Source organism: Beta vulgaris, chromosome 5 (genome assembly GCF_026745355.1).
Source record: "Beta vulgaris subsp. vulgaris cultivar EL10 chromosome 5, EL10.2, whole genome shotgun sequence".
NCBI lineage: Eukaryota > Viridiplantae > Streptophyta > Magnoliopsida > Caryophyllales > Amaranthaceae > Beta > Beta vulgaris.
In genome coordinates, this window is record NC_079206.1 from 50,645,752 (window position 1) to 50,663,692 (window position 17,941).

At 35.9% G+C, this 17,941-nt stretch overlaps 2 protein-coding genes across 6 annotated transcripts; one reads left to right on the forward strand and one right to left on the reverse strand.

Annotated features, from left to right (window-relative positions):
- The first annotated feature begins 6,775 nt into the window (after positions 1-6,775).
- On the forward strand, positions 6,776-13,521 carry LOC104884120 (pentatricopeptide repeat-containing protein At5g50990). 4 transcript variants are annotated; one of them, XM_010668714.3, is made up of 4 exons: positions 6,776-7,022; positions 7,599-9,291; positions 10,441-11,579; positions 12,883-13,521. In XM_010668714.3, exons 1-2 carry the CDS (start codon positions 6,932-6,934, stop codon positions 9,113-9,115), a joined length of 1,608 nt encoding a protein of 535 aa, XP_010667016.2. In that variant the 5' UTR covers positions 6,776-6,931; the 3' UTR covers positions 9,116-9,291; positions 10,441-11,579; positions 12,883-13,521. The 4 variants fall into 4 exon arrangements, with proteins under 4 accessions (XP_010667016.2, XP_010667015.2, XP_019103068.2 ...); XM_010668713.3 differs by having other exon boundaries at positions 12,889-13,521; XM_019247523.2 differs by lacking the exon at positions 10,441-11,579.
- LOC104884119 (uncharacterized) lies at positions 12,658-16,573 on the reverse strand. Of its 2 annotated transcripts, none has more exons than XM_048644451.2 (6): positions 16,209-16,573; positions 14,059-14,323; positions 13,921-13,957; positions 13,613-13,718; positions 13,236-13,346; positions 12,658-13,152 (listed from the first exon to the last, which is right to left on the reverse strand). In XM_048644451.2, the coding sequence occupies exons 1-6, from the start codon at positions 16,320-16,322 to the stop codon at positions 13,144-13,146; spliced, it is 642 nt and encodes a 213-aa protein (XP_048500408.1). In that variant the 5' UTR covers positions 16,323-16,573; the 3' UTR covers positions 12,658-13,143. The 2 variants fall into 2 exon arrangements, with proteins under 2 accessions (XP_048500408.1, XP_010667014.2); XM_010668712.4 differs by having other exon boundaries at positions 12,658-13,156; positions 16,209-16,562.
- Positions 16,574-17,941: the final 1,368 nt, after the last annotated feature.

Below are 17,941 nucleotides of genomic sequence, written 5' to 3' on the forward strand. Positions count from 1 at the left end.
TTTACATTGAATAGGCAACATAAGGAGTTGTCCAAACCAAACAAAATTTCAATTTAGAAGACAAAGTACAGGCGCGAATCCGTACTCCCATGACCAACGATATCGAGGTACCATTTACATAAAATAGGTCACAATGATCAATCCGGTCGCAAGAAAAAAGTCATGGGCTACCACCATATACTCTAGCTCTTAATACTAGTCTAACACTTCAAACGTGCACAAATCTAAAGCTTATTGCTATTCAATTTCCACTTAAAGTGATTAATAAATTAGTTACTTGTTATGACTCACAAGTAAGAAAACCAAAAATAATCATCAAGGATACATAAAACTTCCATTTTTATCTTATGATTAGATAAGGGATCAACAACTCAAATAATCCAAGAATAATCCATTATTAGTTTCATAACCATTATTTCTTTGCTGATTTAAGTCAACAATCAACCAACCTTTCATAGGTGAATAACCAACTAACCAAATAAGGCCCTTGATTCTCATAAAGTAAATAAAATGCTCCAAAGGGAACAACATGATCCAATTCATGATCCAACAACAACATAATTACTAATCCTTCATGTGAATTAATAAAATAAAGATTGCAATCACATATGCTTGCATCAATCATTCATACAAATAATACAACCAACATAGAGAACATGCTTCACACAACGACATAAAACATGTACTTCTACTTGAATATAAATCACATATGAACCATAAATAGTTGTCTGTACATGATACTACATCAATCCTAATCTTAGGATGTGATACTAGTCTACTAACACATAGGTATGTACGTACCATATGTAGATAATATGAGAGGCCGCTTTATTAACCTTAGAAATCGCCTAAAGAGAGTTCTCCGCCTACCAAATATCAATACAACTACTAATCAATACTCAAATAAAATATCAGCAATATTAAAATATTTCAAACCCTCTTTAAAAGTATTTAAAATCCTTTTTAATCATTAAAACTGCAACTATTAATGTCTTCTAGTATAGTACTATCATACTAGTCAATAGAAATCCTCAAATATCCATATTTTGACAACTAAAACTCCATTATAAGTATACTAATGAAAATTCCAGCAACTTATAATATGTTGAAAACCCTTTACATACTTAAACATAATCATAAACATAAGAGTACCCAATTTTCACAAACCATATATATAGTACTACAGTTTCCAACTCATAAAACCCTAAAAATCCATGCTTTGATGCTAAAAACCTTACTTAAATAAAATTAATAAATCTGAAATTTAATTATTTTACTATTCAAATTATATAATCTGAAATTTATATTTAAACCATGAAAACTACAAACTTTAATCATGAAAAGAATAATCAATCCTTAAAACATAAGTTTAGCATTAAACAAAATAGAGGAAGAGAATAAATAAACCAAAGATAGAGGAAGAGAGGGATGAGGGCACGCGGGGCGGGCTACCGACTGCTGCGACTGCTGCTGGGCGGTGGCTGTGGTGGTCAGTCGGTGGTGGCTGGTCGAGGAGAAGGTCGGCGAGAGGAAGAAGATCGAAGGGGAGGGGGAAGCATGTAGGAGAACAGAGAGAGAAAGAAAAGAGATGAGAGAAATTAGGGTGAGTGATTAATGTGTGGGAAATTTTGGGTTTAGTTTGGGTTTATATAGGTAACCCCTTGTGGGCTTAGTAAATTGTGTATGGACTTTTAAAATCAATGATTGGATGCTTAAGTTGAGTTGGGCTCCTCTAACCCATTTTAAAGTCCTTTATACTACAACTCAAAGATGTTTAAAATATTAAATAATTTTTAAAGAATGACTAAGTAATATTTTTGATTGTTGAAATTCATTAAATAATCCCTTTGACTATAAGATAGTCAACACTCTAATAAACTAATTATTTAAATACTAATATATTCAAAACCAAAATTAAGAAACTAGAATTCCTTTTTTCTTAGAAAAACCAAAAATTAGGAATCTCAACATTATAAAAGCAAGTTCTATTTACAATAGTGAGATAAATTCTCTTATTAACCGAAAGCAAAGTGATGTGCATGATCTAAAACAAAAAATCCATTTACAAAAGATCGAAGACCAATTACAAAGTAGTGTTCTAAAAACCCAAATTGGTTCTCTAAGAAGATACTGGTTTCCAAACTTTTAAAAAAAAGTTCTCTCACTATCACCAAAGCAGCAACAGGGTTTACGCGACAACAGACAAAATGCTACAGAACAACAGCTTTACTGGCTTTTTTGAACAGCAACAGACAAATTCTTCAACAATGAAAAGCTGCAAAACTATTCATCAACAATTTAAAGTTTCAACAAAACAAAATTATGAACAGTATAAAGCAGAAGACAAATTGTTCATCCATAGTAAAACAACGTGATAGATTCTTTTTTCCCGGGGTATAAGTTGAGGACTCTTCTTCAGTTGAAGGGGAAGAAAAATACACGGTTATGTTAGCTCCTCAGAAAATCTCTCTCTCTCTCTCTCTCTCTTCACCCACAAAAAATTTGTAACTCTCTTTAGTAGTATAAATTTCATTTCAAGACAATTTGTAAGTCTTTTCTATTAAACAATGGCTGGATAAACCGCCTTACTTTTAATTGTTTTATGTTTTCAATGTTTCTCTGTATTATCTGTTGACACCCCAGATCCTTGGCATTTATCCTGGTATCAGAGCATTGTCCGAAGTTATGGAGGATTCATACATACTATTAGCTAGTTGTCGAAGGATCCGTGCGTAATCTTCGGGTTTTTTTTGCAGAGGCAAGTAAGGAATTTGCTTGTGATTTTCGGGCTAGGAACTGAGATTGTTCTGCCCCTGATGTCATGACACCTGTGTTAATATTTTTCTTTAGCCATTCTCTAATGGCTGGTTCGAGAATAGATTGTGGTGCATTGAACTTTGACCACCATCTAGTTTTGAATTTTCTTTGGAGAACCATTCCCCCTTTCAAAGAGAGCGTGGTTTTTGAGCACTTTCTAGATATCCGTGCAAAGATCCAAGAAAATTATTACAACTTTTTAATACAACACAAAGCTCATATTTTATTTTTTGATTGGTTTGAAGTCTATAGTTTCGACCATAACATTGATTACCCTTTTAAATCCATAGAACCTGTCAACACCAACAAAAGGACACCCGTCTGGGATACTCCAGATGGCACTATTCAAGCTGACCACCCTCCGTTGCGACAAATTACCTTCTCCATAGGTGAGGACAAGGTAGATGCCTCACCTCTAAAGAAGACACCACAAACCTCAAAAATATATTCTTATCACTTAAAAAGACACTGAAATTTGGATAACAATCAAAAGAGACAGGACCCATGCATAAGCTTGACTCTATTGTCTAATAAGGAATCATTAAAGTCTAGCTTGGAATCGTCCATCTGTAAGAGCCACAAGGACTGAAGAATTCAATCCTTCTTTTGTAAGAGGCTTTTAGCCTACTTGAACCAATCCTATATAGATGTAACGCTACCCTTTTTCAACATGTTTTTGCAAGGTTTTTTCTCCAAATAATTTTTTAGTATCAATAGGCTTTGTTAAATAGATATCTCGTTCTTGAGTTTTGATAATATAATATGTTTTAAAATATTATATTTACTCATTTTATAAATCTGGTCTTTATTGACTTTGGGTATTTCCCAAATGTCAATACTTTGTTCAAGGTTTTCTATAGTAGAGGTTTCATTTTAAACCAGCTTATTAGCTTTACTACTACTACCATGAGAAGAGGATGGAGAAAACCGTATTTACTGTTCCTTTTGGCCAATATAAATGGAATGTGATGCCTTTCGGCCTTAAAAATGCTCCTTCTGAATATCAAAGGATAATGAATGATATTTTTAACCCCTATTCAGATTTTGCATAGTTTACATTGATGATGTGCTAGTCTATTCAAGCACGATTGACCAGCATTTCAAAAATCTAAAGACCTTTTTCTATCTCATTAAAAAAAATGGTCTCGTCGTTTCGGCAAAAAAGATTTCTTTATTTCAAACAAAAATTAGATTCCTAGGTCACTTGGTGTTCTGCGGAACTATTACCCCTATTGATAGATCTCTCCAATTCACTAGCAAATTTCCTGATAAAATCCTAGACAAAACATAACTTCAGAGATTTCTTGGTAGCTTAAATTATGTCTTAGACTTATATCCAAATCTTTGTAGAATTGCTAAACCACTCCATGATAGACTAAAGAAAAACCCACCGCCTTGGTCTGATATCCATACCTAGACTGTTAAAACGATAAAGACCCGTGTTTTAGAAATTTCATACCTTAGTTCAGCAAACCCTAATCTGGCTAAAATTGTTGAAACATATGCTAGTGACAATGGTTATGGAGGTATCTTAAAACAAGTTGATAATGGAAAAGAATATATTATTAGGTTCACCTCAAGACACTGGAATGATAAGCAAAAAAATACTCTACTATAAAACAAGAAATGTTGTCAATTGTCCTTTGTATTACCAAATTCCAATCTGATTTACTAAAAAAAAAATTCCTTTTATGAGTTGATTGTCAAGCTGCTAAAGCTGTTTTTAAAAAGGATGTCTAAAACATTACTGCAAAACATATTTTTGCCAGATGGCAATCTATCTTAAGCATTTTGGAATTTGAGATTGAGCATATAAAAGGAGAAGAGAATTCTATCCCTGACTTCTAGATTCCTCCCATCTAAGAGATAAAAACGCAAATCTTTTGTCTAATCTTAGATGCAAGAAACTTAGTGATATTCAATGGTATAAGAATACCTTCCTCACTAGGGTAATGCTTAGGGAAGATTCTAACCAACCCTTTGGAACGAAAAATTCCTAGCAGGGCTCCCAACCATCCTAGGAGAAAAAGTCATAAAGGTTATGTTTAGCGTAAAAGTCTTCATGAACTAATTTTTTATTGACCTCAAAGTCCTTTTCAAGGACATTTAGCTCATTAGCAATATTTTCAGTTATAACTGAGGCCGAGGGCGAGTCTGGAGGAGACTGTCGTTCAGCATAAACTGGGTGTGGAACTTGGGTTCTATATTCTACATTTTGGATGGAAGGTGAAGGTAAATCTAAGGTAGAATACCTTGGCCTTTCTGGATAATTGTTTCTAGGACAACTGATTTGTCGTTTGTAATGCATGTTGTTTATAGCAGGAAGATGAGAAGACCGTCGAAGGCTTTCAACAGAGAAATGGTCTGAATATCTAGAGCTGATGCTCCTATTAAAACTAAGTTTTACACTACCATTAGAGTACTGTATAACTTGTTGTAAGTCGGTATTAGGTTCTGGAAGAGCTGGGGATTGCGCTTCAGGTTCAGCAGCTCCCTCAAGGAACCGATCATATATATATATATAATTTATCATTAAAATATCTTTATAAAATTCCTAAAATCATTATGTACAACTGTACTTGCCAAGGTGATAGAAGAATTGGTTGATCTTAGAGTAATCAGAGAAGCATCCAAGTACTATAAGCTATGTCAAAGCTTACAAGAAGCACTAGCCTTATTGAAGGACCATGTATATAGCAAGTATCATTAGTAAAAATGACAGTGTAGTTCAAGTCATGGCAAAGCTTTAGTATAGAGACAAGGTTGAATTTGAACTCGAACACATAAAGAACCTTCTCCAAAATAATACTATGTTGTAGTATAATTGTGCCCATATGAGTAACTTAAATTATTTTACCATTGAGAATGGTAATACTCTTAAAATGAATTGTCATTTTGTCATAGCTTTCAAACAATTATAGATCATGGCACATATGATCACTACCACCACTATCTACTCTCTAAGATGTGACTGATAAATAAGTAAAACGGGAAGTAAATGCAACATGAGCTGATGAATGAGATTTAGTTCCTTCATGAGTATCTTATTTATGCTAATTCAGAAACTACAGAAACAACTAATACTATTATGTGGATGCATCATTCTAATCCATAATAACCAAACTATTCCTTAACAAGATAAAGATACTAAAGAAAGAAATTTAAACCATTGTAGCTTGGCTACTTATTCAACAACTAATCTTAGAACATACATAAATAGTCTATGAGTTACATTATCACTCCTATTCTTATTTTCCTTGTACTTTTCTGGAGTGATCATCTCATCTTCAGAGTCTTCATTGTCCTCACTGTCATAGTAGAAGCAATATGAATTCTAGTTCCAGTATATATTCGAATCCTCTTAGGTTGAGGCTCATCATCTTCTGACTTAGAATCACTATCAACCCTCAAAACAACATGGTAAATGTCCTCTCGGGTCTGCCCTCTAGCATGATCAAACTCCTGAATGACCTCATCGTCGCTATCAGGAATGCCTACTTTTAACACATGGCTCATGATAACCTCTAGGCTAGTGTAGCTCTTGCTACCATACTCTCCATCATATTCATCATCATTTAATACAATTGGGTTGTAGTAGCATGATCAAACTCCTGAATGACCTCATCGTCACATTCGCTCTTCTCACTAAAAAAAGTAAAAAGAAGTAAAAAAAATCAAGTGAACTCACTTTTTACTCTCTCTCTCATTTGACTTCACACAACAGAAATAGTATAAACTTATTAGACCTTATTACTCTTTAATTTTTTAGACTTATATGAACTAATTAGACCTAATTTTATGAAAATATCATACCTTATTTCTACTAAACTGAACTAATTAAAACTTATTAGACATTATTAGAATCATTTTTTCTCATAATTACTCAAAATAAGGTGAACTCAACCGGCTATATATGTTTCTTCAAAGGTGACATATTTGCCACATATTTGGTGCCAAGTGCTAGACTAGAGCTTCAAGTCTGTGTTCTTTGTATTGGGTTTTTTTGCCCTCTTTTTCACCAAAAAAAAAAGAGCTTCAAGTCTGTTGTACATACTACAGACTAGAGCTTCGTGTCTTGAGTTCAGACAGAAGTAGCAACATTAGTGATTACACAATGTTGACGCAACTCCGGAACACTAGGATTTGCTTTTCTCTTCCCTTTTCATCCTACTTTGCAACCCTTCCTTCCGCTGCCACAACAACAGGTCCTCTTTTTCCCTGCAATTACTTTTTTTATTCAATCAATTCTAAAATTCGGTTTCATTTCTTTGATGCTGCATTTTCAATATTTACTGCTTTCTTTTATTTACTCATTGATTGATTCTGTAGTTATCTTTTAATTCCCATTAACGGCAATCCAGGGTTTCTAATGACTGAAGAAGATTGAGACAAAATGATTATAAAATTTATAGGAAAAGGATTACTTCAAATATGTTTATTGCTTCATATGACTGTTTAATTGCAGTTTATTCAACTGAAGATGAACTATAATACCCTTTTCCTTTTTGTTTAGATGGGTATTGTTCGTCTGTTTCTTTTTGTTCTTCGTGTTTAGAATATCTCGATTGTTGAGCCAAAACTGTAACACTTTGCTTTTGGAATGTCATGTTAGATTCTTCTCAACATAGTTTTAAGGTTTCACCTGTCCATAATTTTACTTATACATAATTAAAGATATTGATGTTTAATATATGCATTGAAAATTGTGCAAAAAGCGAATAGGAAGAACATTTTGAAGTGGAGGCATTGCCATGACAAGCTGAATATGGCATTTTTTTCAGATCCTCAAATGCTTAAATGTGTTCTTGATGATTGTAAAACCTCGTCGGATTTGAAATTAGTATTTAAAACCCAGGCCAAGATTGTCAAATTAGGATTTGGCATGGATTCTTCGCTTGTATCTCGCCTGTTGCAGACTTTGATTAATTGTGGGAATCTTGATCTTACCCATTGCCTCTTAGAAGAACCTTCATGTTGGAATATTGATCTTATCACTGGCAATATAATGATCTCAATGTTTATGAAAAATGGAGATGTTGATGGTGCCAAAAGGGTATTTCTTAACATGTCTATAAGAGATGTTGTTTCGTGGAACTCGTTGATTGGTGGCTTTGTAAAAAATTCTCGATTTGTGGACGCGTTAGGATTGTTCAAGGATATGTGTTTAGTGGATATTGAGCCAGACGTGTTTACATTTTCTTCTGTTATTGCTGGGTGTGCACGGCTTGGAGTGTTCGATCATGCTTTATGGATATATGATCTTTTGATCCGGAAGAAAATTGCATTGAATGACATTTTGCTGTCTGCAATTATAGACATGTTTGCAAAATGTGGGAAAATTGAAATAGCAAAAGAAATTTTTGATGGTTGCAGAAGCAGTCGTGTGTGTGTTTGGAATGCGATGATTACTGGTCTTGCAAGTCACGGACTTGCTGTTGATGCTATTTCAGTATTCTATAAAATGGAGGAAAATCATATATTTCCGGACAGTATAACATTTCTTGGAATCTTAACTGCGTGTAGTCATTGTGGTTTAGTTAATGTGGGACAGAAATATTTTGAGGTTATGAAGAGACAATACTCTATAGAGCCAGAACTTGAGCATTATGGGGCCATGGTAGATCTCTTAGGTCGTGCCGGACATCTAGATGAAGCTTATGCCACTATTAAAGCAATGCCAATGCAACCTGATGTGGTGATATGGAAGACACTTCTCAGTGCCTGTAGAACCTATAGAAATGCAGCTTTAGGTGAAGTTGTGATTACAAATATATCCTCTCTAGATGGTGGGGACTGTGTTCTGTTGTCAAATACATATTGTTCCTTAAACAGGTGGACTAGCTCTGCAAATATGAGAGAAAGTATGAAAAGGAAGGGAATCCGCAAGGATCATGGCAAAAGTTGGATTGAGTTGGCAGGGATCATACACCAATTTAAGGCAGGTAGTCAGGCACACCCTGAAACAGAGGCGATAGAGAAGATTCTGAATCGATTGAGCAAAAGAGCCAAGTTAGAGGGTTTTGTTCCTGTAACAGAGTTGGTTTTGATGGATGTCTTAGAGGAAGAAAAAGAGGAGAGTTTGAAATTCCACAGTGAAAAATTAGCATTAGCTTTTGGACTCCTTAAAACTAGTCCAAGAACAGAAATTCGAATCTCAAAGAACTTACGGACTTGCTTTGACTGTCATTCTTTTTTTAAAATAGTCTCAAGGGTCTTGACAAGGGTGATCATTGTTCGAGATCGTGTCCGTTTTCACAAGTTTGATGCTGGCTCTTGTTCTTGTGGAGATTATTGGTGAGTTGACGCATATGAGATTTCTCAAAGAAAAGGCTATTGCGTAGCAAAGACTTGTATGTATCTTGTATATGAGGGCTGACAGAAGTGGATTATATAGTTGATAAAGCAGCTTAAGCTAGAGTGAAGAAAATGGATAACAGAATTGCAAGTTCATCTGCTTCAAGTTTGGATAAAAAGGTAATCCTCTACCGCTGATAACTGTTGGTTGTGCCTTTTTACCCGCCCCCTTTCGTTTCATCAGATGTTCAGTGTTGAGGAAGAGTTATGCATCTTTAAGTCTCAGAGAACTTAGTTATACTTTCAAAGTTCTGCACTCAGGAAGTGAAGCTTACAGGAAATTAAATTTTAATATACTTCCAAGATTTTGTTCCACTCAGGATTTATAAGCTTACATAGTATTTGTGCTGTTTACTTTTTTATTTCCTTTGTGTATGTTTCTTAGCCAGTTTGCTGTACCAATAGTATGAAAATCCTGAGGCACTTGTTTGTGCAGGTTAAACCGTTAAAATAACGGGAATCACGGTAGCTCATGTAACGACAATCTTTTTCATTTATAGGACTGGATAACTAGCTATAACAATCTACACTCTAGATTATCTTTCGCTTCTCAAGAATTCACGTAAACGATGTATAACTAATTTTAGCCCATCATCATTCATCTCTCATGGTATATGTATGACTTAGAGAGTAATGAGATAAAGTATCATTACTAACAATGGTATATGGTTGGTTATTAGTTCATATTGGGAATTGGATCTAGTACGTGTGCACTTCTTGCTCTTATTCTCACAAAAGATCAAAGTGCCTTTTTTGGTCAGGTGTCTTGTAGTCTTGTTGGACCATTTTGATTTTTGACTATAGTCAAGAGGATTCACTATCAATGGCTATACTCCTTTCCTTTTCAGCTGTCCCATGTGTCTTCACCTATGTTCTAGCTATTTTGTTATATCTATGAAGCTTGTGTTCTATCTTGTCCCTTTTGCCTCCTTTATTTTTTTTCATTTTATAGGTGACTAGGTACTATCATTTTAGCTTTCAGCTCTTCTTTTCTGCGGGTGCTTTGTTAGTCAATCTTACACATTTTCAGCTGCCATGTTGCTAATAATAGCTCCTCCCCCAATTAGTAGTCTTAATCTTGAATTGACTGCTTGTGTACTTCGTTGATGGACAAATTGCTTTGGTTGCTTCTACTGTTCCACATCGGCTAAATTGATTGGTTTTATGCAGTATCTTGTAATCTTTCCTTACATACAAAAGTGTGGAACTAGAAATAATTTATCCATTATCTATATTTATATGTGGGTTTCTGAGTTGCGCCTTATGTAGGTGGTCCGATGCTGATGCTCCATAGAAATTCCCAAACAGATGCATGTCCTACGGTCCTACCTGTGCGACTTCCTCATTTGGTACGCTGTTGGGCCAGCACTATCCTAAAATGGTCCCGATCCAACTTTTTGGTTGAGATATCTGCTCCTAACTTTTATAAGGTTTTTCAGCGAGATGGTGGTGTAGAAGGAGTCTCTAGTATCCTTTTTGGTTGTTAATATTTAACTGGCGTTCTTAGTTGTCGCCATTATTTTGCTATATTCATGGAAGCAAGAGTAGGATCTTTGAATTTGAGTGAGGACCTGACAACTTTCCGAAATGGAAATATGGAATTTGGTTGACAACAATCATGATTGTGGTTCCGAATCTTTGGTGGGTTGGGTTCCAGGATGGGAGGTGGCAGGGCGAGAGAACCATATCTCCATCTGGTGCATTCCCTGAGTTACAATGTTATAGAGTACGAAAGATTTCACTCTGAATTCTTTGCCATTTTTGAATGGATATTGAAGCCCAAATCTCAGTTTATAATCTTTGCATCCCTTCGGAATTGCCTATACTAAATTGGAATGGAAGGAGAAGGGACTTCAGTTACCAGGGTTGCTTACAGTTGCTTCTTTAAAGAGGTTTTTAATTAATCATGGCATACAATGTGATAAATAGACTTCGCCGAGCCAGGAACTCTGGCTAGCGTGAATTTGATTGAGAATGCCATCTCACTTAAGAACCAACAGACTTTTTAGTCTTTTCTGGGATGCTTAGAGCATGAGTCTTCATGTAACTGCATGATAGGCATCCTCACAGCCACTAAGAGCCTGTTATACCATATTGTGACAGCTACAAAGGGTATGCTGCAAGAGCAGAGAATTATTATTCATGTTGGACCATTCTAACTTCTAAGGGAATATCTATGGTGGTGAAAACACATTCACCTATTTGAAAACTCGCTTCCTGATGTTCATCTATCTGGCTCCAATATGCTAATTATTATGGTATCAGCGGCAGTTTGCTTTTCCATTTATCTTTGGGAGCTGGGCCTCTTCAAAATCTTCTAGCAAGGTTGATTTCAGGTTGCGGTCCTCGACGAATACTATCTACACAGTAAATAAATTATTTTATCGAAACAGATGGCATCATGTCATGTAAGTTCTACTTCTCATTCTATCTGTTGATGTGCTACATATACCCCCCACTCCTAGCCTCATCCCCCGCCCCCCGTTCAAAGAAGAGAAAAGGTTTTGTAGCATTTATTGCTATAACTTTGAGAAAGGGGTGAAGAAGCTGCTGACTGCATTGTAAAATGATGTTGTGGGTGTGGGCTGACCAAAATGGTTTACTACCATCACCTTGGTCATATTTTTTCAACTTATAAAGGGGTTGAAAATGTTCCCTACTGCCTCATAGATTTTGGGTGGGAGCCTGGGTCATAGGAAAGAACTTTGAACCTTATAAGTAACTCGAAGATTTATTGCTCATCCAGATTGTGATTGCCTCAGAACCTGCAGTTTAGCATTAGCTACAGTAGGTGCAGGGACTCTATAGTGGGTTCTTGCCCATAATCTTTGTCTAATATGACCAAATGTTTCATGGGCGATGTAATTGCCTTTATAATTTTGAGTGGCCTTGTAATGAAGTGGATACCTGGGCAAAACTCACCAGAGAATAGAGTGCAGAAGAAAGGAAGAAGAAGAGTCTCAGAGAGAATTAAGAGAAAAAGAGAGAGGGAGGAAAGAGGATATATTGCTCTGCAAGATTGTGATTGCCTCAGAACCTTCGAATGGTCTATACTGCTTTCAAAATGAAACTCAACCTATGTCACTACTTACTCGAACTCTTGATTACCAGAAGTACCCGTGTTAGATCTTCGACACTGCAACATGGTTTGGACAATTTGGCACTTTGTTTTGCTGCCAAAATTGTGGAAAATTTTCATAAAAGATTGTCGAGCTGAACAATTAGACAATTCATTATGGAACATGTTCTGTGTGATAAGTCCCCCATTCCAAACTTCCTCAAAATCATGTTTTTTTTATCAAGCTTCAAACAGGGCAAGTCGGGGGGGAGATAACCTTATCTTTCATTATTGAACACTAGCGCTGAATGCAGATTCATTTGGGTTTCTTGTTCATGGTTTGGTGGAGAGCCTTATCTGGATGTCATGTCAATTGTTTCTTTCTGGTTTTAGGAGGACTCTTAAGACAATCATGATATACAGGTCGATTGAAACTTAATGAATGTGGAATATGGATACTTTTCGCTTTGGGAGTTTATTTGAAACTTAGAATTGCAATTCAATCAGTTAAGATTTAGAATATGTCTGTTTAGAATTATCAACTTTTTGTTTTCTGCATTTCTGGTGATGTTTAAGCACATGAGCATGGCATGCAAGTACATTATTGCTATCATTGTACATACAATCATTGCATTTTTATAATTTAACAATAGTTACAGGGCATCTGGATCTTCTGCCAGTCTGCCTGCATATCCAAAGAATACACACTTGTCTCGGGATCGTAAAGGGGAGTGATCACAGTGGTAGAATCACAGAGATCTCTTGAAGGTTCTGGTAGGGCGTCCGGAAATCGATAGTGCTAAAGTATCTTCAGCCATCTTGAATGGGCACTAGTGACAGTTTGCCTCCATACACTTCTGGGAGTTGGCTCTCATCCATCTCTTCCAGCAAGCTTGATCTCAACTGTTGCATGTCTACAAATTCTATCTGCCCAAGTGTCAAAGATGAATCCTGTCATGTAAGTCATGCTCTCGTCCTAATTGTTAATGAGCTTCGAAACACTCACTTTAGTCTTAGTGTTGTCGTCAATGAAGGGGTAGATAATCTTCCACACTGCCATAAATATTTTTGGTGCATGCACTATGAACAGCTTCCCTAGTCTTTCTGGGTAGCAGTCCTGCAAAAACACCCGTTAATACAAACCCCAACGTACATCTTGTTCCTTTCTCTTTTATTTTGGCAATTAGAACTCCAGGAATTTATGTAAATCTGCAAGTAATTTGTAGTCAACAGGGCATCAACACGAACTCAAGGAATTGAATAACAATGAGTCATGCCGTACTCTTATCCTTCCTCTGATCTCTCTTAAGATGTGATAATCAATAGGCGTGATGTTATTGACCATTAGTCCAGATGCAGAAGCAGAGCCGAAACTGCATTTACCTGCAAGATAGAGAGAAACTCAAGATATCCTCGGATGTCACTGTTGGAGTATCCCCATCCTTGAAGATCTCCTATAGCAAGAAACTTCTCCTGTCCAGGGGGCATCCTGATTATCATATAAAAACTTCTGTTGGTGACCTACTTAATCACAGCAACCACCATTATCTAAAACTCGCTGTACGGACTAGGCAGGGTTCTGGGGTGATCCAAGTTTATGAGCCTTATTGCTATTTGGGAAACTTATGCATTTTCAAACAAACATATTTATCTGGAAAAGCGAAGTTGTTGAGTGTAACATAAAAACGAACCTTGAGCATAACTTGTCAAGAGTATACACAACCAGACCTGCAAAGAACCCCCACGAGAGAAGTATGATTAGAGTAGAAAACATTTTTGGAGATAAGTGCAGCTCAAAGATTAACACAGCCATCTAGCAAGAGACGCACGCTTGAACTCATCAAAACCCCCTGGTTTAGTATTTTTGTAGTGTCGAACTGCAAACACAACAAAAATAGGGCGTCCTTTCTTGTCTTCACCTCCTATAAAAAATTTGTTTTGGGAAAGTTCATCCTGTATCTCTGCCTCTGAGACATGACCTTCTGGCAAAAAATTCTTCTTCCACTTCTGATACTTCAAGAACATGGCACCTGCCTTGTCTACGTTTAGGTCACGGGCTCTTAAGAATCTTCTCAACGTCAAGTCATCTACATCCTGATGTGTACGTCAGAAAGTTCCATGAGTTCTAGTTACCACCCAAAGTAAAGCTACGGAAATGCTCCTATTGGACTCATAAGACAAAGGCGGCGTGCTTCCCCTAGTCTTATTTGGTCTTAGCTAAGGAATCACTCTTTTGTACTGCGTAAAGAATATGAGTTTGGAAGCACAGGTGCTAATCGCACGTAAATTTAATGATATTTAAAAATATAAAAGACCAACTTACCTTTTTTACAGTATAGCTGCATTTGTAAACAAAATTTTGAACAAAAAATGACCTAGTTGAGGATGGTAGTCAATGAAGGCAGATCAGGCAACTTTGTAGGCTGGAGCATGATCAAGATTTACATATACAATCTCATACAATTCATCATCTAAAGCTTCAAGCACTTCCACTTTCTGTTACCTATCATATTCATATCCTGAAATTAGGCCCGCTTGATTTTGAGCTGTTGATTGTGGACATATGATCAAAGGATGTTGCCATCCAAGTTCATTTGAGCGAGCTTATGAGTGGTGTTCCCAAGGAATGGTGAAGTAGATGGTAGGAGGGTTTAAGGAGAGAGAGAATTTCATGTTATAGGGTTGGTGGAGGAAAATTCAGCTAATCCAACTACACTTACTGGCCACCAAACACCAAGTAGAAGAAGGAACATGTAGTTTTTATTGTTTCGGTAGTCTGCAATCCATAGATGGTGCACACGTCCGTATGATGAGGAAGGTGCGCACATGTACATGGCTAACAAGCCAAATGAACATATGTACAACTCTGTTAATGTATGTTCATTGGTATTGGTCTTTATGTTCATAACATATTGCTTGATGTTCATCGTGCTCCTCACTATACGGACGTATGCACCTACTAATTTGCTGGCAGTCTGGTATTGGCACTTCTTATAGCTCATGGGAAAAATATGGAATAAACCTTATATAGTGTTACAAAAAAAATGATGTATACCATGAAAAAACCATCTCTACGTGGTACATCATGGTATATCTTTCAATACAAATAACTAGATCGATTTAGAATTATATTTACAAGTTAATTGCATGGTGTCAAAACAAGGCCGCATCGTATCGTATCACTTGTGTCGTAAAGGTTTTCAAATCCATCGAACCCATATTACTCGCATTATAAAGGTGTAAAAAACGCATTTTAGGCAAGTTCTGGAGATATCTCATGGTCTAAGCCGATATTTGGCAGTACGACAACCGCATCATCCCCGTTCCCTCATCACTGTGACCGTTATCGCAATCGTGACCGAAACCACATTTTCGAACTATGGTTAATGGAAGTATTTAAGAGGTTATATAGTTGTAAGAGGGGTTATGCTCAAAGTTACAACTAAGGGAAGATCAATATATGATCATCATTAAGTTGTCTTGCATTTAGGGAAAATAAAACCTCCATTTGGTGAACACTTTTTGAAGTTAGTTTTGCTGTGTTTGGTTTTCTGAAAATCATCAACGTATAATTTGGAATTATTGTTTGCCTACTGCTTAGTAGTAGGAACTAGGAAGGCTCCTTATCACTTGACATCATGGAACAAACCATACTAGGGTGGAGATTCCCTAGTTTCAATGTGGCTGAACAAATTTTGTTCAATCCATGGCATTCTTGAAGAAGTATGCTTTTTTCTCTTTCTCTCTAAAAAGATAAAAGAACTTGATACAGTTCAATGAAACAGTATTATTGTATGAGAAAGTATTAATGCTGTTCTAAAAATGGCAAATGTTAGTATAAAAACTTAAAAATGCTACATGAGAAATTGAATGTGCTTTCTTATGTGATCGGAACAAATATTGTTCCACCGCGATTGGAATTAGCCAAAGCCGGCGGCGGGATGTACTGAAAAATATAACAGAATTAGGAAGGCAGAACCTTAGAAGAGGAATCACTAGATTCAACAAAGGATCTCAGCAGGGAGAGTTTGTGTTGCTCTGAAGAGCTATCCTTGTTTTCCATGGCATTATTCGCATTATCTGTTTCTTCCATCTACAGTACCTGTCTCTTTCTGTGTCTACTTTGTGTGTGTACTACTTCTACCCCTCTCCTCTCGTTTTTGCTGGATATAAAGGAAACTCTAGTGGGTATCAATTCTTAGCAATAGGAAAATGACCTTTAAAGATATGCAATAATTATGCCCCGCTACTTCGAGAAATTCCTAATTCATAATTCATATAAATGTTCTTTTGCTGATAACAAAAAGGATGAACTTTTGTATACAACATTGTGATATGATACAACATTTATAATTGGTAGGCATCTCCTTCTACAGTTCTACTCACTTCAGGATATTAACTTTTTGTTATGCTTGGACACGCAACAAATTTAATAAGTTTCTAGTAAGGGGTGTAGGATATATGAAGGGATTGGCCTCCAACTGTTGGGGTTCAATTGTAGATTACAACGTCGGCATTTTGGTGTTTTTACAAAGCAATTGGATATCGTTTGCGCACTTCTAATAAAAAACTTATATGGACATGGTCCACACTAAATTAGTGTGGGCCTAATGCTAATTCATGTGATTTATGGAAAAAAAAAGGTCAATATATATAAAAAAATTAGATATAAAAGATGAATATATATAATTTGTGAAGTTTAACCATGTGAAAAAAAGGTTATTATGTCACAAAATCAAAATTTTATCATGATAAACTATGTTAGAAAGAGTGACTACATTAAAAAAAAAACAGTCACTATGGTAGATATTAACGGTATAATATAACTTAAGATTTTGAAAAAAAAGTTACTATATGGAAAAAGGGTCACTTTGATAAATAAGTGGTTTTGTACACAATAATATTATTGTGGATCATGTCCACACAAGACTAACTCGAACTATTATTGATATATTTTTTAGTACAAAAAGAACAATATTTGATGTCAATTAAACACTTTTTAGTACCAATTAAACACTTTTTAAAACAAATACAATATTTTCTAAGAGTTGGCACTATATGAATATTTTACAAGAAAATCCGGTATTGTTTGAGCCCCTTTTGTTACATTTTTCCCTAAAACACCTCCTAGTACCAATTTTTTCATATTTGTTTCTAACGAGGGAGAGCGTGGATGGAGCTGAAAATCACTCGTGCCGTTATGTAACGGTCATTTTGAAAAGCCATGATAAAATACGTCTATCCCACCGTGTTGAGCAATACATAATGGTAACTCGCCTCTTCTCAAACGTTCTTTTTCTAGTTACATCTATTCATTGTCACAATTGGCCAACACATACATCGCGATAGGAAGAGAAAGGAACATGATGTGGGCTTTCAAATTGGGTAATGTATATGAGTTTTGTCTATCAATGTTAATGATAGGATGGGGCATTCATGTTTTAAGGAACTTTTTGTCATTAAATATATAGCCCAATTATATGAAAATCTTACCCATATTGTGCTAGAAAGATTATTTCTTAAACTAGAAAATGCAAATTTGGTGTTCAAAATCCCATAATGTGAAGCTGCGTTGGCCGTGATCTACTCCATCTATACAAATATATTGAAAGGCGTGCATAAACAAGAAACTCTGCCACATGACGCTTTTTCCTAGGGAGTTTTAGTTCATGTAATCCATGTACAATAAAAAGTTTAGAAATTGCGTAGTAT

Bases quoted from the DNA above. Each gene is read 5' to 3' on its own strand.
- LOC104884120 (XM_010668714.3), top strand. From the start codon at position 6,932: ATGTTGACGCAACTCCGGAACACTAGGATTTGCTTTTCTCTTCCCTTT. The intron at 7,023-7,598 runs GTCCTCTTTTTC...CATTTTTTTCAG, and splicing joins TTCCGCTGCCACAACAACAG to ATCCTCAAATGCTTAAATGT.
- LOC104884119 (XM_010668712.4), bottom strand. From the start codon at position 16,322: ATGGAAGAAACAGATAATGCGAATAATGCCATGGAAAACAAGGATAGC. The intron at 13,347-13,612 runs GTAAATGCAGTT...GTGTTTTTGCAG, and splicing joins AGTTTCTCTCTATCTTGCAG to GACTGCTACCCAGAAAGACT. The intron at 13,157-13,235 runs GTGAGTGTTTCG...ACACTTGGGCAG, and splicing joins ACGACAACACTAAGACTAAA to ATAGAATTTGTAGACATGCA.